Source organism: Notamacropus eugenii, chromosome 1 (assembly GCF_028372415.1).
Source record: "Notamacropus eugenii isolate mMacEug1 chromosome 1, mMacEug1.pri_v2, whole genome shotgun sequence".
In the NCBI taxonomy this organism is placed as follows: Eukaryota; Metazoa; Chordata; class Mammalia; order Diprotodontia; family Macropodidae; genus Notamacropus; species Notamacropus eugenii.
Genome location: NC_092872.1, coordinates 639,053,868 through 639,075,694, shown reverse-complemented (window position 1 = coordinate 639,075,694; position 21,827 = coordinate 639,053,868). Strand labels below are relative to the sequence as shown.

At 35.8% G+C, this 21,827-nt stretch overlaps 1 protein-coding gene across 3 annotated transcripts in view; it reads left to right on the top strand.

Annotated features, from left to right (window-relative positions):
* The window catches only part of ACTR2 (actin related protein 2), a 64,022-nt gene that overhangs the window by 1,356 nt on the left and 40,839 nt on the right, over positions 1-21,827 (top strand). Inside the window, exons 1-3 of one of the 3 annotated variants that reach the window (XM_072635395.1) lie at positions 3,066-3,421; positions 4,169-4,266; positions 19,270-19,380. In XM_072635395.1, coding sequence (XP_072491496.1) covers positions 4,186-4,266; positions 19,270-19,380 — 192 coding nt within the window. In that variant the 5' untranslated portion in view covers positions 3,066-3,421; positions 4,169-4,185. Of the gene's footprint in view, positions 1-3,065; positions 3,422-4,145; positions 4,267-19,269; positions 19,381-21,827 lie in introns of those variants that run through there. The other 2 variants (XM_072635394.1, XM_072635397.1) reach the window with 2 other exon arrangements.

Genomic DNA, 21,827 nt, shown 5'->3' with positions numbered 1-21,827 from the left:
TAAACATAAGTAAACCTTTTGTAAATTAAGAAATTGAAGCCCAGAGCAGTTGTGACTTGCACAAGGTAACACCTCATGTTAGTGGCATCACTGTGACTAGAACCCAGCTTGGTAATTTATTACTTACTGTACTACACAGGTTTGCCTCTTATAATGGTGTGGGCTGTTGGAAAAAAAAAATGGTTGGGAATCCCTGTTGCTTTGATGCCATAGCCTTTTAAAGGGATTATTAAATATAAAATGTACTGGAAAAAATACACTGATTTCTTAGGACACTTTCATTTTGATTTTTGTCAAAGGAGAAGATTGAAATATAGGATTATCTCTGATTTATTTCCACTATACTCACAGTAATGTTCAGAAAGCAATTTTGTGCATGTATTTAGAGATCTATATAGGGTTAGTGATAGTAGATGAGAGTTCATTCGCTTAGAGAACTTCTAAATGAGGAAATTCCCTCTGCAGACAATGCAAATTGACACCTTCTCTGTAACTGTGTGTGTGTGTATATATATTGTTAGTGTCTGCAAATATGAATACATTAATTAGTTTAAAATGAAGAAAGAACCAGCATTAGTAATGAAGTAATATTGATAGCATCATAATACATTCATGGATACTTTGGCATTTCTATAAGCTTTTGATATAGACATATATATATATACAGTCTAGTAAATCAATCACACCCTGTCTTTTATGTTGATTTTATTCTAGAACAACATTTCATATGCATTTAAATATTTGCAAGGCCATAGTATGCATGTAGCATTTTCATTTGTTCTTTGTTCGTTCAAAGTTTTTTTAGCGATGGTTTATGCCAAAGTTTGGTGATTTTTTACTACTTATTGGCCAGGCCTTTTGCCTTCAGATTCTTCTGTTTGCAAATAATAATGTGCTGAGTTTTACCAAGGCCCAGAAGATCACAGAGCCTTTTAAATCATTTAGTTCAGTTTTAACTATTCACATAGAGAAACCTAAAGAATGCCTCCATCCCAGACTGCTATGCAGTTTGATAGGCAACCTGTAGCTTCTATTTGTTGAACAATAACAAATTGTTCAACAATTTTTTGAAGCAAAGAAAATAAGCAACAGAGCAAGAATCCACGTTAACCTGTATGAGTTGACTGGACACTTAAAAGATGCTTTAAAAAAAAGTTAAGTGATCGTTTAATACAGTTATGAGCTGTGCTGAAAATAAAACAAGAAGAATAATGGGCTAGACTGTGTTTGTTAAATAGCACAATTATTTTAGTGACAGTTCCCCTCCAAGCTTCTTCCTATAACAAAAGCTCTTATTTTTTTTTTAACACCAGTAGTCTTATTGTGATGTTACATAGTCACATATAATCATACTCTGTGGTTTATGGAATTAGATGGAGGATAAACCAAAAGGTACATGGTAGGCAGGGGTAGCATACAGTATGTTCCAAACCAGAAATGGCTCAGGAAAGGCCTTGTGATAAAGATGTAATCAGAAATACATGATCAGGAAAACCAAAAAAGGTAAGCCAGTCAAGAACAAAGAGTAATGGATAGCCTGCACTTCCTTGATATCCACTGATGCCTGGAAAATGAGAAGTAGGTCCCCAAATCATTAGATAGACCCTTTGTGGCCAATTTATGGGAGAAAATGAGAGTGCATGGATGATTTCTAGTGTTCATCATTAGGAGGGATGAAATCCTAACTCCATTGAAATATAAAATTATCAGAATATTGGTCAGGCTTAAAAATGCCCAAGCATTTCACAGTTACAAGGCAGGATGAAGGTGCAGTATTTACTTCTTCATTTCTAATATTTCCACTCCGTATAACATTCAGGGTAAGGCAAAGAGAAAGGAAGCTAATACTTCTCAGTTAGGCTTCTGGTGGCGTTTGAAGGGCCCGTAGTAAAGAAGTCCTGAGTTCAGATGTGGTCTCAGACACTAACTGTACCATCCTGAGCAAGTCATTTAATATCTGTTAGCCTCAGTTTCTTCAGCTATAAAGTGGGTATTAAAAACAGCACCTTCCTTGCAGGGATGTTGTGAGGCTCAAATGAGATAATGTTAATAAAACACTTAGCACAGTGCCTAGCATGTAGGAGGAGCACATATCAATGCTTATTCCTCTCCCTCTTCTCCAAAATGTCCTAGCCCTTAAACTCCTCCAGTATTTGGCATAACTGCTCTCTAAAGTGGCATCACAAGGATTGGCAGTGAATCTGTACCCTAAAGTAACTCCAATCTGGAGATCAGGAAGGCTTTACACAAAGCTGAGAGGGATAGTTAGTACATTTTGATTGCATCCAAAAAGATCTCAACAGGTTAGTACACTGGGAAGAATCTAATTAGATAAAATCTGGTAGAGGCAAAGTCTTAGATTTGAGTTCTTTAGAAACCTACTTCCAAAGCACAGGATGGGAGAGGGAAAGTTAGCAGGGTTTTTTTTGTTAGTTTTTGAAAAAATAATCTGGGGAATTTAGTGGAATGCAAACTCAGTATGAGGCAGGAGAGTGATGTAGCTGCTCAAAATACTTAATATACTTTGGGACTGGATTAAAGTTTTAAAATTTATTTTGAACTTAAATACAAAATAATAGAAGAAAAAAATTGCCATATACATAGCAGAACACGAGAGGATTCAATATAAAGCAATGAATTCCCATTTCAAGAAAAACAATATAAGTACAACACATTTTCAAAGCCGTCCATCTTTTCTTTGCTTTTGTATAGATTTTCTTTTATCCTCTGCTGTGCACTTTTTACTTTATTTTTCCCTTTCCCCTCCCCAAGAAGGCTGCAATTAAGTGCAGATATATTTTTTATATATAACATAAATATACATACACATATATATACATATACATAAACATACATATATACACATATACATTCAAATGTGTGTATGTAAGACCGTATTATACGTGTTTCCATTTGTCATCTTTTTCTCTGAAGATGGATAGCATCTTCCTTCATAAGTCCAAGTCTCTATATTTTTCCAGATCCACCAGCTCATCATTCCCTACATCACAAAAATATTATGACTCAATCATATTCTATCTGAGAGATTGTGAGAGTTTTTCCCTCAATTTTCTGCATTCACTCTATTCTTGGCTACATAGGTTTTGAGTCTCTTTCAATTGAGGATTGGTTGGTGGATTTGGGAATGGATAGCTTGACGCAGAGAACACTTGGAAGGGAGAGAATAGTTGTCTCTCCAAGTATTTGAAGGGCCTTCTTGTGGAAGAGAAACAGAACTTGTTTGTTTGGCCCTAGGGTGCAGAACTAAAGCAGTGTTTGAAAATTGCAAAGAGACAAATTGAGATTTGATGTTTGGAAAATTTTCCTAAGAATTAGAACTGAACAAAAAATTGAATGGGCTGCCTTAAGAGAATCATTGGAGGTCTTCAAATAGAGGCTGGATCACCACTTTTCTTTTCAAGTATGTTATAGTGGGGTTGGACCATATGACCACCAAAATCACTTCCAGCTTTAATACTATGTGATTCATTCAAGAATCAATCCTTACGTAGCAGGGACAACTTGGTGGTGCTGTAGATAAGAAGCCAGTCCGTAAGACTCATTTTCTTGAGTTCAGATCTGGCCTTAGACACTTACTGTGGGCAAAGCTCTTAACCCTGCTTGCCTCAGTTTTCTCATCTATAAAATGAGTTGGAGAAAGAAATAGCAAACTATTCCAGTATCTTTGCCAAGAAAACCTCCAAAAATTGAATTTATGAAGTCAGTCAGACACAACTGAAACGACTCAACAACAATGTAGTTGAACCCTGAACTTTGCTGGCTACCGGTTACCACCCTATGAATTTTAGTAGTTTATAGAAGTTCTGCACTAGTGTATGAATTTTCTGTTATTTAACTGTGGGTAGGATTTTTTAGGGACTCTGCTGATTTTATGGAGATACTGAGGTTGTTTGAAATAAAACCATCATCTGGTTAAGAAAGAATAACTTTGAGGTGAAAGTCAATAACTCTTCAGTCTTTAGTTTTCTGGGACAAATAGGATTGCAGGATGGTGTTCTAATAATTATCTGATTAAAATAATGAAAAAGGACTAGTTTCTGATAAAATCAGTGGAAGAAAAAAGACAAGTAAAAGCAAGGTTTAAATTTGCTCATAAAATGTTTTTTCAAGCTAATGTAGCTAATACTCTTTAATTTTTGCCTGAAAGACTGTGACAGACTGTGAATGTTCTTACCATTTGATGACTCAGTGGGAAGTAAGAGAGTCAGTTTCAACCACAATGCTATGAAGAGGAAACTATATATGGTAAAACTTATTTCTTAAACACAGCCTTCTTGCACACACCAGGGGAAATTAGTAGCTAAGTTTTTAAATGATGAGAGGTTGTAAGCGTATGCCATGTCACATTTTGCCTTTTAAGGATTAAAGTGACAAAATATGGTTTGAACAAGGCTTATTTCCTTCATTTTACAAATTAATAATTGTGGTTTCTACATATTTTCTGAAAATTGTGATTTTGGTGCAGGAAGAATAAATGTTTTTTTTTCTTTTGAAATTCCTTAATATATATTTCTTTTAAAAAACTCATTTAATTTTAATACATAATAATGTACTTTAATACATAGTAATACATAATATATAATACATGAATATATATTATACATATATTATGTATAATACATGTATTATGTATAATACATAAATAAATGTACCTTAATTTTGTTTTTATAAATGAAATGAATATGTTCATGTTTTTAAAATGTTAAATTTACAGTATACTCAAGTGCACACATAGACGAACATGAAAACTACCATGTATATTTGGGAGCTGACATGTACGTTAAAGTTAGCATATGTACTTGTGAGCTTAAACTCATATGCAAGAGCTAACACAAGTCATTATGTACAGTACATTAATTTTGCCACTTGTATTTAGCGGTAAACAGACTTAATCAGCTCTTGTGAATACCAAAATCAAATTTTCTAAAATCCCCTTTCTTACATCAGAAAAAATTATCCTGTCAGATTCTTTATGGTTTCATGTAGGGGAGCTGTTCCTTGCTTCTGGGAGTGGGGAGGCAGGGAGAAGGTGGTGGTGGCTACCTATTTATCAGTTCCCTTTTAAGAGTCTTTTGCTCTAATACCTCCTAAGAGTTTGTAGATGATTTTAGGCTCTCAGTTCAGTTCAATAAACATTTATTAAGCAACTTTGTTACCTGGCTGAGTGCTAAGCCGTGGAGATACAAATAAGAAAAAGAAAGTCTCTTCCCTTGAGGAGCTCACAATTTAAGAGGGGAGAAAGAGGAGAAGACCACACTCAAAAGGAAACTGGAAAGCAAGGGGGAGTGGTATATGGAAGTCCAGGAGCCTGATATTATATGGAGTGGAAGGGGACAGCTGATGGAAAGAGAATTACCTGGGCTATATTTTTATGGTAGAGATTTTTTTTTAAACTATGTACCTGTTAAAATAGTTTTGAAGTAGTTTTAAAATTTAAAGTGAAAGATGTGTGCTATAGTATAGTTTATCGAATGATTTTGAGCATCCCAAAGAAACCTGTGTAGAAATGTTAGTCATTGTTTGATAAATACATTTGCTACATAATAATTTAACACTTAAGTGTTCATTATTTTGCATTTGAGTGTTATATTATAACAGTTTTTTCTTTGAACAGGTAGAAATTCAGATAACTTCAGAAATACAATCTAAATTGTTTCCACTTTCAGTACTGTCTCTTATCTTTAAACTTGGAAACTTTGAAAATGTCTTTTGCAGCTTTCCAAGTAGTTAAGTTTTTTTTTCAAGTTTGCAATCTTTTTATTGCATTAAATATTGTGCTTTTTTTATTAATAATTTCTTTTCAGTTTTCAACAGTCATTTTTATAAGTTTTAAATTTTTCTTCCTCTCCCTCCCTCTTCCCTTCACGCAATTGTAGGTGGATTCTACACATACATTCTTATTAAACACATTTTCACATTGGTCATGATGCATAGAAGAATTAAAATGAATGGGAGAAACCATGAGAAAAAGCAAGAAAACCCATAATGAAATAGAAAATATTCTGCTTCATTCTGCATTGCAACTCTATAGTTCTTTCTCTGGATGTGGATGGCATTTTGCATCAAGAGTCCTTTGGAAATGTTTCAGGTCCTTACATTGCTAAATCTATTATAAACACTCGTACACTGTGGCTCTTACTGTATGTTATGTTCTCTTGGTTCTGTTTATTTCACTCAGCATCAGTTCATATAAGTCTTTCCAGATTTTTCTGTTCATCATTTCTTATAGCACAATAGTATTCCATTACATTCACAAGCAATTAAGTTTTAAGAATATTAAGACTCTGACTCAGCATTGTACATAGGTGACCTAAAAACACTCAGCTTTTAGTTGTCTGAATAGCAACTTGAATTTATCTAGCTAGTCTTCTTGTTTAGAAACAGGTTATAAATTTGATCCCCTCCTACAAATGCAAATCAATTTAATGCTTTCATTTTAATTGTATATACATATAACCATAAATGAATTTTTTAAACCATAAAAACTTAACTTTGCCTAAGGTACCATACTCAGTGACTTTCTTCAATGGCTGTTTCAAACCCTCTCCCATGTTTCTCTTTCCCTCTCAGCAGAAAACTCTGCCTCATACTTTCTTGAGAAGATAAAAACCATGGGCCTTGAGCTCCATCTTTTCCTCTACTCTATATCTTAAAAGTCCTTGTCATTGTATTCCATTCTATCCTTTAGTTGCATATGAAGTCATGGTCCTTGTCAAAGCCAGCCCCTCTATTTGTAATCATGATTCCATTCCATCTTCTATAGACTACCCTTAAATGTCCCCCTCACTAATCTTTTATGTTTCACTCATTTCCCGCTGTCTACACACATGCCTAATTCTCTTCCATCCTTGGGGGAAGGGGGAGGGAAGCCATATACACTTCTTCCCTTAACTTCCTTTGTTCTAGGTCGGGCTTCTGACCTTACCACTCTTTTGAACCATTCTCTCCTATGTAATCTTTCCTCTCCTGAGTTTTTGTAGTGCTTCTCAGTCGTCTTTGTTGGATCATCATTCAAGTCCTAGCCTTAACTGTAGGTATACCTCAAGATTCAGTCAGCAGAGGCTTCTCACTCTTATCCCACTTAACCAGTTGCTAAGCCTTGTCACTTCTACCTCAATAGCATCTTTTGTATCTGTTCATTTCTTTCCACTCACCTAGTCACTCCCCTGTTCTCCCCTCCACACCTCCCTCCCATACTTCTTGTCTGGACTATTGCAGTAACTTAATAAGTTTCCCAGTCTCAAACCTCTCCCCTCCCTACATCACTGCCAAAGTCATATTCCTAAACTACAGGTTTGACTATGCTAGCATCCTCACTAGTAAACTCTAATGTCTCTATGGTGAAATACAGACTTCAACTTACCTTTCCAAGCTTGTTATACATTATTCCCCTTTTCTTTAAGGATGGGGGATACACAAGCTTATTTTTAGGCAGCTGGGAAGCAGCCCATAGAAATATTTATCTGAGCATGTCCTAAACAAAACTCATTTCCCCCCCAAATCCTCCCTTTTTGTGAACTCTTTTCTTCCTGCCAAGGGTACCAACATCTTCCCAGTTCTCTAAGCTCATAATTATGATGTTATCCTTGACTTCTTACTTATTTACACTTACCCCAACATGTCCAATATGTTACTGCATCTTGTCATTTTTTACCTTTACAACATTTCTCATATACATCCCCTTCTCTCCACTCACAGAGCTGCCACCCAGGTGCAGGTCCTCTACCTTAAAAACTGAACTGTTACAGTAAGTGTTATTTGTGTAGCCTTCTGGTTGATCTCCCTGCTTTGTGTCTATTCTGACTCCATTCTGTTCTCCAGATAAAATGATCTTCCTGAAGCACAGATCTTTCTTCTTTTTAAGATAGATGCTGAAAGTGGCCCTTGTAGAGGGTAGGCATGTATATAGCTTATATGTCAAAGCTAACCATTTTCATCTTTCAAACCACCAGAGTCATTTGACCCTTCTTGTATTTATATCTAGTTTATATATTTAACTTTGAGATTAACAAAATATAATATTAAAATAATTATAATTGAATGGATATATTTTACTGAAGTCCTATTCTAATCCCTCATTGTAGAATGTAGGTGACCCTGGGGTTCTTGAAGACTGTGCCAGTAGTCTTGCCAGTGAAGTACTGGCTTCAACAAGTCTTATAATGCCAGAACAATTGAGGTTCAAGTGTAGTGAAATCTGTCTGTTGTTTGATAGAAGATAATCATCAGGTTGGCCATGAGGTAACTTTTGGGCATAGAGACTATTTGCCAGATAAATAGTAAATATGTTGGTGGTGGTATGGCTTATTGGAAGAAAGACCCACACGGACAAAAAAAAAAAATGGAACCTATCAAGAATAGCTTTGTAGAAAGAAGGAAGATCTTCCACCACTTGGCAACCCTTCTCCCTTAATCCAGGGTCCTAGACAACTCTCATAAGACTTGGATAAGATCAGAGTCAACAATTCTTCCTTGTGATGAGTTGGCGTATCATCAGGTCTTCTTATGTACCCTGCAAGTGCCTCCTGAATTCCGCTGGGCCTTAACATCAGCCCTACATGTATTCCCTGCATTGTCATTTGACCTTCTCATATAATCTCAGGACGCCTGAGCTTGTCCATTTAATCCACTGCTGTACACTTAGGACTTTTAGGTCTTTTCATCTGCTCTGCATCTGAACTTTCTTTTGTGTCTTGCTTTGTTTTTAGTTGTGCCCCTAGCACTTAGTACAGTATTTGGTATTAGTAAATGATTAATAAATTTTTATTCATTAAGGTACTGAAGTATTTACATTTGTATACGTGTTGACTAATGTTGATGTTAGCCAGCACGGACTGTAATACAGGGGTGGGGAACCTGGGGCCTCGTCAAGTACAGCCCTTTATCTGAATACAAACTTCACAGAACAAATGTGAGGTCCCTATGTGAGGACCTACAGGACCACATGTGACCTTCAGGCCCCAGGTTCCCCACCTCTGATAGGAGCTTACTATTTGAGTAAATTAGGAACAGATTCTCTCTCTGCTGTGTTCCCTTCCCTTTTGGTTTTTAACCAGTTGTTTCAGTTAAGGTTGAGTAACTTATGTCACACTAGCTCCTGTAGTTTAAGGTAAAAGCCAAATGTGTGGAGTCTTTTTAGTGCAAAACTAACTTAATTTGGGAAGTAATTCCTAGGTCTTTCTATACCAACCGATGCCATTAAGTCTGGGGTGTGATGAGGTTAAGCAAGTACTTTCTATTGTTTTATTTCTATTACTCTTAATTTTTGTCTCAGTAAGAATTGCCTTTATGTTAAGCTGTAGGGAAATAGAATGATAATGTCCTTGTTTGATACTGTCTTTAGTAAATCTTAGGTATGGTCCTTGTGTACTTTGGAAGAAGGACCATGTGTGAATCACTCCTGGATTATTAGTCCTTTAAAATAACCATAATGCATCAGGGGATAATTCATTTAGTGTTTTGTACATAAAAGAAATAATTTTCAGACAGACTTTTATAAAAGATCTGTTGAAGAGAGCATGAGTTTGACACATCTCACAGGTCCCATCTGTTAAAGCCAAGTAGAATTCTAAATGACAGTATATCTTGAGCTATTTATGATTAAATAGATGTCTTCAAAATCTTTAACCAGATTGCTGTGGAGGATTTTGAAGATCCTCAAGTTGTGTTACATGGAGTTTTCATGTGTTACATGTGGAGAATTTGCAAATGGCATTTAGAGATATTAATGAATGATTCATGTAACCATTTAGTAAAAAGAATAACTATAATGGCAGTATGCACATTGTACATTCTTAGTAGATACTGGTCATTTGGTTTTTGTTTATGCCCATACATTTGTTTTTTTATGGGATGGGGCAAAAATCAGTCAACTTGTATCTATAGTATTGCTTAATTAGTTAATCTTAGAAAGAAAACAAGTAGCTCCTTATTACTGTCTTCTTTGAAATATACTTTCAAGTGTTTTTCTTTTTTATAAATGAGGGTTGGTGAAGATTTGGTAGGAGACTAGAAAAAGAGTGAATAAATGACTTGTATGAGTATGAGAATGAAAACCCTTGGCTTTAATAAATAATTATTTAATCTCTTTTGGGCCTGAATATTCTCATATCTTTATGTTATTATTGTAAGAATTATCTAGAAGATTATTATCCATTTTTTTACATCTTTGGCAGATTATGCCAGGTAAATAAAAACCTATTGTGACCATATATTATTAAGTGCTTCCATGGAAACAGTATTCCCAATACATCTTGGAATCAAGGTGGAGAAGAGATGAGACTATATCTCTCTCTTCCCAATGAAGAGGTGAGAGACTATGTAGGTAGAATGCTGCTTGTGCATGACATCAATGTGTTTTGTGTTACTGAGCTGTTTTTTTTTCCTTGAAAAATCTTTGTTCCAAAGGAAGACTTACTGGGTAGGGAATAGCCACCAGGGAGGGAAGGGAAGGTAATAGGAAAGGGGAAAGAAAAGATATTTGGAATTCAAAGTGATGTAAAAATAAGACACCAATTCCAATATCATAGAATGGAGCTGATCCTTAGTCCAGAGCTCTTAGTGACAAACTCTGGTAGGGCTTAGCTGGTAGGAAAATTTTCTACTCCATTGAAGACCAGGCTTGCTAAGTTTGGAAAACCTCATTAGAGGTTTTCATTTAGAAGGTTGAGTACCAGGTGATTAATTTTTTTGGCCATAGCAATTCATTAAGCTGTTGAAAGGAGTTACCTATGTTGGTGGACTGAATATCCATAAAGATGAAACCACGGATTGTTGGAAGAAGTTTTAGTAAAGACTTTGTGTATCTCTTCAGTGGATATTTCTTCCACTGGAGCAAATTACAGTCTTATCTATACCTTTTCATTTTTTGTAATTCTTACCTGCATTCCTCTATTATTCTTCCAAAGAGGATCTACTGAATATATCTTAGATCTTTTAACATTTTATAGATTTGTTGAGCATATCAACAGGCATAATACTTTTATTTTGTGCTCTTACTACCTAACTGACCCAATCTATGACTGTATATTTCCTGGATGGTATTTTTTTCATCAATTCCTTCTTGCAAAATTTACTTTAATATGTTATAACTTATAACTACTAACCTTCTTTCCTTTACCTTTTCAGTTCTAAACAATTTTGATTACTTGGAGATGGTTATATTCTATTTTTTCAGCCAGATAACATCACTAGGAAAACGTTGATGATGTATTTTTTACTGGAGGTGAGGAAAGATCAGGGATTACCTCTCCCACATATAACCCGGTCATCTCCTTTCCTATTGCTATTCAATTTAGGTCTTTCTCGTTGACCATCTGTGATCCTGTTCAAGACATGGGTGCATGTATGTACATACATCTGTGTATAGAGAGATATAGGTATACACACCTCTCGGTGCACCCCATGTGATTGCACTTCCTAAATAGAACAATAGATTTTTTTAATTGACTTTTTGTCTGTGGGTTGTCATTCTGTTTTCAGTGTACTGGGATTGCATTGAGCAAGCCTTGTAGTGCTCTGGAACTTTCTGCAATTGGCAGTGTAATCCACAAAAAAGAGAATATGGAAAACCCCACTTGCACCATTTAGCCAAGTGGTACAGTGGATAAGAGTGCAGGACTTGGAGACTGGAAGACCTGAGTTCAAATTCTGCCTCAGACTCTTATTAGCTGTGGGACAAGTTACTTAATCTCTAAAATGAGAATAATAATAGCACCTACTTCATAGAGTTGTTGTGAGGATTAAATGAGTTAAAATATGTAAAACATTTTGCAAATCTTAAACTGCTATGTAAATTCTAGCTGTTATCTAATTATATGGGATATCTCCCATGATGATGGTAAATACCTTTGTTGAGCAAATTTTACTTGTTTCATTCCCCTTCTGGTATTTATAGCAGTGCATTGTAGAACAAAGTTATCTTTGTGGTTGTATTTATCAGTAAAACATATGCATGGGAGACATTATTGGTAAGCAGCTTTGGTCTATCCATTCAAATGCTCTTGTGTAACTAGTAAACAGCCAGATTTTGTATTCTCTACACCAGAGGTGGGGAACTTGCAGCCTCAATGCCACATGAGGCCTTCTAGATCCTTGAGTGCCACCTTTTGACTGAGTCCAAGTTTTACAGAACAAATCCTTTTATTAAGGGGATATGTTCCGTGAAGTTTGGATTCAAAGGGCTGAGGACCTAGAGGGCCACATGTGACCTCGAAGCTGCAGGTTCCCCACCCCTGCTTTACCCCTTTCAGTCAGCTGTGTGGTTGGGAAGATGTTAACCACTGTAGAAAATTATCTATAAAATTCTACTTGTTCCTGTTCCTTATATCATGAGAAACAATTCTAAAACATGTGGAAACCTTTCTTGTAAAGATTTTATAGAGATGGGAAGGAAGGAAACAAGCACTTACAAAGTGTCTACTGTGTGCCAGGTACTGTGCTAAGCACTTTACAGATATCTTGTTTGATTCTCAGCAATCTTGGGAGATAGGTGCTATTATTAGCCCCATTTTACAGAGGAGGAAACAGAGGTAGGCAGCAGTGAAATGACTTGTCCTGGGTCACACATCTAATAATTTTCTGAGGCTAGATTTGAACTCAGGCCTTCCTGACCCAGGGGTCTATCCACTGCACCAACTAGCTGTCCCTAAAACCTCCCCTTTTTCAGATGTGAAAAAAGACATTTGTTGGTAATTGATAATGCCATATATTTGTGTATACACACACACACACAAAATGATGTGAGTTTTTTCCACTCTTGGGATTCTTTCCTCCCTGAGAGATTTTGAAAATTGATCTTTGAGTGCTTTCAAAGTTATCACCTCCAGTATAGATTTCTTCTCTGTATACTTGATCGATTCTAGCCATATCTTTTTAAGCACCCTTTCAAGCTACCATCAGGCACAAAGTATTAGAATCTAAATATGGAAGGTCTGCTGTCTTTGATGATAAAAACTGGTGATTTGAGTTTCTTTGTTATCCTGACCCTCTGATGTCATCTATAAATATTTTTGGTGATTTGACTTAGTTGACATGAAACCTAAGCTTTCTATGGATTTGTTTCTCCTTTGTGGATGAACTATTTGTCACTTGTCACTATTTTGTGAGGTGATGGTGTTTTTTAACTTCCTACCGTTCTCCTTTTGTGATTCTTTACTCAGAAAATTGAGATCTTCCATTGTGGGTTCCTTTTTTTTGTCTTTCTGGCTATAGGCCAGATATCTCTTCAACTTTATTCCCTCATCTATTCTTCTTTGTTCCTTTCTCTGAGAGTTAGGTGGCCCTTTTTTCTTATGTCAGCCCTCCTGCTTGTGTCTTTGATCCTATCTCTTACCGTCTCAGGGAGCTTGCCCTTTCAATTATCCTCTCTTCTTTCTCTCCGTTTATTTTTTCTTGTTCACCTGGTTCCTTCCCTTCATTTTACAGACATGTTCAATTCTTTCCTTTTCTGAAATCTTCAATCATCCTTTTCATCTCAAGCTATCTTACCCTATTTTTTTTCCCACAAACTCCTTGAAGTCATCTATCTATACTCACTACCTCCACTTTTTACTTCTAATTTACTCCATAACATCTTGCAATCCATTTAAACTAGTAATCTCTTAATTTTGAAATCCTGTGACTTTTTCTCATCTTTTTTGACTCCTGCCATTTTTGACACTTGTCCTGCTTCCCATATACTGTCTCCTCTCTGGGTTTTTATGAAATTATTCTCTCCCAGTTTTCCTGCTGTCTAACTGTTCCTTCTCAGAATCCTTTGCTGAATTATCATCCATGCATTGCCTTCTATGTAGGAGGTATCCCAAAGTTCTATCCTAAGCTTTTTTATAAGATCACAGATATAGATGCCATCTAATCCAGTCTCTTCATTTTGCAAGTGAGGAAACTGAGGTGCAAGGAAGTTAAATGATTTACCCTAAGGTCACATGCTCAAGAATTGTGATCTTTCTACTGTCCCACTGTGTCTCCCTTCTCTTTATAAACTCTGCTTTGGTGATCTTATTAACTCCCAATGTTCAGTTATAATCTCTATGCAAATAACTCACATTTTACACATCCAAACTCTCATATCAACTCTCTCCAGTGTTAGCTATTGCCTAGTTACCTCCACCTAAATGTCCCAAGCTTTCTGTCAAGCTTGATATTTCCAAAGCAGAAATCTCTTTTCTCTCTCCCCAAGTCCATTTTTCCAACTTTCTTATTCTATTGGGGACACCATTATTCTTTCAACCACCCAGATTTTCAGCACCGGGGTTATATACTCACCTCTACTCTCTCACCTAATCAGTTGTCAAATTGTATTAAATCTTTCTCCTGACTGAGAAAATGGAAGCCATCACTTAAAATATCTTCTGCTCCATTTTTCTCCTTAATATCCCTCTTTGTTATTTCCCATTTTCTCCTTTTCTGTAGTCTCATGAATAAGGTAATTTTTCTCTGGCCAAAACCACCTTCAAGTGAGCTCTTGAATGTGTATCTAGACATCTAGAATGTCTGGAAGCTTGTCCCCTTAATCATTCCTTCTCTGTCATCTTCTTGCATCCCTTGTTCAGTGGCTCCTTTCCTGTTACTTTTGAACTTGCTTAAGTCTCCTATATCCTTAAATTTTTAATTTGTTCTTTCTATCTTAATTTGTAAGTTCACAGGAGCTTTTTAGGGGTGGAGGTGATCTGACACTCATATCCACTGTCCAAGCAAGCCCATGCACAAAATTTCTATATTCTAGCAAAGCTTATTGAAAAGTGAGTTGATAATTTATAAATTATAAAATGGGGGCAGGCAAGTCTAGTTCTTTGGGTAGTCTCCAGTAAAGACCACAGTTGGAAAACAGGGCAGCAATTGTACTTTAATAAGCACAGAGGGTGTGGGGGCAAAGAGCACAGAAGGTACGGAGACAAGTGGTGAAAGGGATACAGAGGCAAATGGCATAGGGACAGGGGATGGAACAGCAAAGGATTGCAGGCAGTGATGGGGAAGAAGAAGAGGCAACCACAGATTAGATTTGAAAATGCTTGGCAGCACAGACCCAATGGAAATGGATGAGTGCTGGGGTGGGGACAGGAATTTGAGGTCTTGTTTTTTGTAGGGGAACACACTAACTCTTATCTATGCCACCTTGGGGTTAGTTCATTAATATAACCAAATCATCTCAAAGTTGTCACTAAAATTTCAAAGCTAACATTGACTCAGAGTTATCAGCAATTTTTCTTATTATGGATGTCAGGAACTTGTCTTAGATTTACATATTGTAGGACCAGAGGCCCTGACAGCAGCAGATGACTTCCTCTGATTCAGCATATACTACCAGGATGTGAATTTTAGTTACTATATAATAGTTTGTAAATTATGTTCCTTTGATCTTTGGAACTGTTTGTACATGACTTCCAAGTTCCCCTTTGCTATCTTATATCCTGCTATTGCCTCTTTATAGCTGTTACTTACAAATTTGCTTTACTGACTAGAAGTGGGAAGCGATTGGCGGACCAGAATAAGATGTTAACCCAAAAGATCAAGTTTGGAGTGGGTCTGGTGATTTAGAGCTAAAGACACAAGTATCATGATTTTTCTTACAAGTGCTTCTAGAAGGGGGAATATCTTTGTTCAGGTCTTTAGATTACAAGATTTTAGATTATTATATTATTATTATATATATTATATATCATATATATTATATTATTATTATGTTAGATTACAAGAAGTAACCAACTTTGCCACTAATGTCCCTAGATGAGTTCATGAAATATAGTAGGACTAAAGTGTCTCTCCACCTTTGCCCTTATACGAAGAAAAAAAGTACCATCTTCGATACATATTTGGTGATCAGTTCCCTCACTTTCCAGGGATTCTAGGGCAGTCACTGATTGGAAGACAAGGTATTATCTAATGCTGCCATCCTTAAATCTATACTTTGGAATATTTTAGCTTTATAGTTCATTGAAGAAGTGAAGAAGAAAAAAAATGTGGAGGGAAGGGCCTGACTCACTTCATGGTATGTGAACATGTATTTTTATTACTTATTGCATAGAAGATACCTGATCTCATGGCTCTGGACTAGGATGTGGTAGACATTTTATCAGTATTTTCTTATAATTGAGGATGGCAGATCCTCAGAAGCTAACAAATGGTATTGTTTGTATATAACCTGAATTTATGATACCCAACTTCCTAGGCCAGTATCCAGATTTTAAAGGGTTTAGGTATAATATAGGTTGATATTCACTTAGGGATCTTGTTCACTGCTTCATTTATTGGGATAGTTTGCAATATGAGACAGATTAGTAATAATGGGGATACGGAGGGAGGGACTAAAAAAGACTAGTTTACCATCCCCTCTAACGATTGTCTAATCATTTATCCTTAGCATAAACTCCTTGGAACAATTTCTCTCCTCATTGCCTCCCTTTCGTCATTTCCTGCTCCTCTGTCTCTAGCATCCTGCCTTCCAGCCCCACTACTTAACTGAAATCATGCTTGGCAAGGTTAACAGTGATCTCTTTACCTTCCAAATCCAATACCTTTTTTCTCATCCTTATCCGATTTGACCTCTCTGCATTTTTTGACACTTAAGCCCCACTTCCTTCTTCCTTTTCTTTAGTGATACAGCTTTTGTTTCTTCTACCTGTCTGACCTTTCTTTTTCATTTATCTTTGCTTGATCATTAACACACTAAGTTTGGACATCCTCTAAAATGTCCTTCTTCAGTCCTTTTCTCTTTACTCTCCTTTGCTGATCTCATGAGTTAAACTGTCAGATGTAGGCATATGACTCAAATCTCTCTATCTTTGACTCTTCATTCTATCTCATTCCCACCATTTAGTCAGTTACCAAGTCTTGTCCGCAACATCTCTCGCATCTGTTGTCCCCTGCTCTCTAATGTAGTTCCTTTGACCTAATTGTTGTTCCCTATTTTCTGTTTCTATATCTGTGACTTTGTGTAGGTGGTTATCCATGTCTGGAATGCATTCCCTCCTCATTTCTACCTTTTGGATTCACTTAGCTTTCTTTGAAATATAGCTCAGGTGACACCTGTTGTTAGGAGGTCTTTCCTGATATCCAGTACCAGCCTCACAGTTATTAATGCTTTCTGTTCTCAAAACGTACTCCCTGTTATTTGTATATACTTTTTATTGGCCTATCTGTAAATATATTTTGCCACCATCCCTACTCCCTTAAAGGAAGAGACTAGTTGTAGCCCCATTACTTTGTGTAATGTAGAATTGAATGGAATTAAATAATTATTGATATCTTTGGACTCAAGGTGAAATCTACTTCCTTATTTGCCTCTCCCTGGGAGAAGCTGAGTAGGTCACTTCAACCTGTTTGCCTCAGTTTCCTTCTCTATAAAATGAGCTGGAGAAGGAAATGGTAAACCAGTCTAGTATCTTTGTGAAGAAAACCCCAAATGGGGTTATGAAGAATTAGACATGACTGAAATGATACAACAGTAACAAACGGAGAACCCATAAGCCCCTCCTCATTTAACATTTAGTAGTTGTATATTCTTGTTTTCTGGTCTCATTTATAAAGAGACTGTCATTATTGATGGAGTGCAGTTCCTCTGGTAATTTGTCTTTTTGTAAGTCTTTGGATAGAAATGTCAGATTTGGGCTACTAGCAATTAATTTTGTTTATGAATGGTCTAGAACAGGGATTCTTAACCTTTTTGTGTGTTAATGGACCCTTTTGGCAATCTGGCAAAGCCCTCAGAAGCCAGACTGCCAAAGGGTCCAGCAATAAAAAGGGTAAACCCACATTCTAGTCTTGATGCGACATTTTTATTCCCTTTCCCACACTCTGAGATCCATCCAATCTGACCTCTCTGTTTCTCAAACAGGATACTCATTCTCTCTTCTCTCTGCCTTTGTGCTGCCTGTCCCACAAGCCTTGAACTCACTTTTGCCTTATATCTGCTTCATAGAGTCCTCTCATTCTTTGAGTCATAGCTCAAGAGTCAGCCTTTCCTCATTCTCCCAACTGCTAGTATCTTCCTTCCACATTAGCTTGTATTTAATTATTTTATTGATTTTATATTTCAGCTGTGTTTATTTACATAATATATATTCACTTTCTCCATTAGAATGTAAGCTCCTTTTGAGTAGGAATTGTTTCTGTCCTTTTTGTATTATCAACAGCTAGTACAATGCCTAGCATTGAGTAGGCACTTGATAAATACTTGTTGATTGATAGATAATGAGTCAGTACTTGGAACAAAGCTAATTCACAAGACAGCAGACCTAATCTGTCTCTGAGATCATAGTAGAAACCTTTCTAGCTTGCTTGGCAGAAGTTGCCAGCTCTTGTGTTTTGCTAGTATATCGAGAACTCAGTGTTTGATAGATGATGAGGCATTAGAGCAAGACTTTTGTGGAAAATTAAATATTTATTGTTAAATAAGATATATTTTGTTACAATATTAATTCAGTAGTGTATACATACTGGCTCATATGTAGAAGCATGTAAAGTGTTATACACTAACTTATAATTTCCTGAGAGTTGTAGGAGGTTTTTTGGTATTGTATAAAATGTATTGTTATTCATGAGAATGTATAAAATCTGAAGTAATTTTAGGAAGACATTTGTTAGGTTGCTTGAGGGGGAGAGAGACAGAGACAGAACAACAGCAAGCCAGCTCACAGGAAAGGAAGGGGTGGCTCCTTCTCAAGTCTTTGCGAAGTTACGTTATATAGAATTGAGAAAAGGGCATATGGACATTTGCCTGATTGGTCTCATTTAGGCAGTAGGTAGTCTCCAAAAGAACAGTTTGGGATGTATATCAATAAGTCAGTCTCTTTGGGGAACCCAAAACACCAGCTTGGGGTGGACCCAAAACAAGACTTGAGGGGACCTAAAAGGAGGACTGGATGGAATCTAAGCTTTCCTAACAACCATCTGGCTTCTCTGAGTATCTCTGAGGTCAGCCTTACCGCTACTTCTAAAGTAAGCTTTTTGGGTTAGACAGTTTTTTAGCCACATGGAACTAGGTTCAAACAGTATGAATAAATGATAAATAATGATCCACAGTACAAGAGTCAGCGTTATAATTGAAGCTTCCATTTTGTTTTATTGTTACTATATATTTTAGTAATGTCTCACTCTTGAAAGGTGGCATTCTATATTCAAATGAAGTAATGTGTAAAAGTATTTTATTAGTGTTCTTATATTCATAATAACGGTCTAATAGTCATTCTACAAAAGATTTAGGAAGTAGTACATATTTTGTGTTTAACATATTTTTTTTTTCCCTTTCAGTTTGTCAAATGTGGATATGCAGGCTCTAATTTTCCAGAACACATCTTTCCAGCTTTGGTTGGAAGACCTATTATCAGATCAACCACCAAAGTGGGAAACATTGAAATCAAGGTAATATTTTATTTATAAGTAAATCAGGAATGAAATCTCTGTTACTTGAAATAAGCAAAGTGAAGCATTAATGTCAGTTTAAATCTAATTTTGTTTACTTTGTGACTCTACAGCATATATTTGGAATAAAATACCTATGAAGTTCTGTATATAATGCTTAATATTCTACTGAGGATTTTAATCCTAGCTGCATAATAGAATGATTTTTAGAATGCTTTTATTCTTTAAAATTCAAAAGGTCTTTTTCTATCTTTCTATTTTGTAGGGCAACTGCTGTTATATAAATGGTTCTTTGGAAACTTGTGCATTTTCTTTCAATGCTTTGTGGCCAGATCCTGTATTTTTTCACAGTATAGCTGTGGAAACTTTGGACGCCATGTAAATCTTATATGTTCTTCTGCTCAACTAACACTACCAACCTCCTATACACTGCCTTAGGAGGAAGTTATGCATGTCTTCCATTTGGCTTTTGCCCAAAGGTTCTCTGGTGTACTATTTAGCTTAGTCTTGAGTGGAGATAGGGAGCAGGTAATATAGAATGTTATGGAGTTCACGAGCAGTAATTGAGAGTTGTCCTTGAATGAGCCAGTGTTGTAGATCTTATTTATGTAGCGTCTTTGTAAGACTTCTGGGTTCTATACCAAGTCACTTGAATTAGAGATTAGGATATGCAGTCAGTCTTTCGAGATGTAAAGTTTAGTAAACTCTAGATGTAAACTATAGTAAAGTTTAGATTTACAGTTTCATGTAGTAGGCATTTGTTTTCTTGCTATGTTATTTACTAGCTCAATGTATAAATGTACTAATTGGTATTTTTTTTTTTATCCCAAATAACATGTAAAATCTTTTTAAAAGGCCTTTAAGTAATCCAGACTTTGCTTTTCCATATTAAAAATAAGAACAAAAATCACCAGAGAAACCTTTAACAATAGAAGCAGTAGAAGTCGATTTTAAAACAGAAATAAGTTGTTTGAGACAACAAATGGATATAGTAGTTTCTGTCTAAAGTCCCTTACAGCTTTAGCATTCTGTGATTATGATGCCTTATTTTCCAAGCACCTTTTTCTTTAATTCTGACTGAATTCTATCTTGAAATTTAAATCTTAATTCCAGTTTGGGCATAATTATGATCACATAAGTTAAGCATTTACTGATTGTGATAAAAATTGTGATAAAGTTTTTTTTAAACTGAAATTAATATTATCCTTTTTATTCAATGATATACTAAACTGGAAATAAAGAATGCCATTTCTGCTTTACCGTATTTAAACAGTATGTTGTATAGTTATAACTCATCCTCAGATAGCATGTTCATGTATTGTACATACATGTCCTCATTCTAGGAAATGTTTCATTTTACATTTAAGGCCATGGAGTAGTCATGGGCTCTGTCTTCCTTCTCTCCATGACTTTTGCTGTAAGTGCAAAATGATTAGGAGAAGGAAGTTTTCCCCCCACAGGGTTTGCCTACTCCGTTCTCCATTGGCTCAGTTTATTCAGCCTGTCATGTCTTTTGAAACTATAATATCATATGATGTAGGTCAGAAAAATATGGCTAAAGGGATATGACTAATCCAAGTTTTCATGCAAGAACCAGAAATGTAGCTTTGATCTATCTACCTAGAGAGTATTTTGGCTTCCTTTTTTTTTTTGTAACTTTCAGAAAATCAGATGTTATTAACATTTATTAATGAATTTGGAGGGATGCTTGGAATTTGAAATTTCCTATGTTTGGTGGATACTTTATTTCATCCTTTTCAACTAACATGGTTGTTAACTATAGAAGGAAACTGGAAATCTAAGTCATAAGTAGCAAATTCCATTTATATATAAGGTGCCTGAACAACTATTTCTTTTTTAGGGTTGATGATACTGACCATGTTAATTTGGCCCTGATTTTATTAACTCAGTAAAATCATAGCAGTACTGCATCTGACTTCTACTTAATTTGTCTCTCTTGCTTGTGTGTTTAAAATTTTTAGTGAGGATTTTATTTAGGCCTTTCTGACTCTTACTTCTACCTTCTCTCTCTTCACCTTTCTTGACCTGTTGAAGTAGAATAACAAGATGGTAAGTGAGGTTATACCATGCTCTGTTTGTTTTCCACTTTTGCTTTATGGGACCAGTAGCTGTTATTTTGTGTCCCTTAGTATTTGGGAGGGGGGATATTTCCATAATTTTTTTTTAATACATTCATTCTTTTTTTTTTTTTTTTTACTTTTTTTTCCTTCATTGCTTCAGTTTAGTGGCAACTAATTTAAGTCTTACGCTTTTTTTTTTCTGAATGGGACATGTACCAAGGACCAAACTTTCTAATCACTAACATAGTTTTGACTTTTTTTTTTGTCTACCATGTAGAAAAATTTAATAGTTAAAACGGAATGTGGTGTGCATTGTATTAGAATTTGAGTGATTCTTTACAGGATTCAGTGTTACATAGCGAAAGG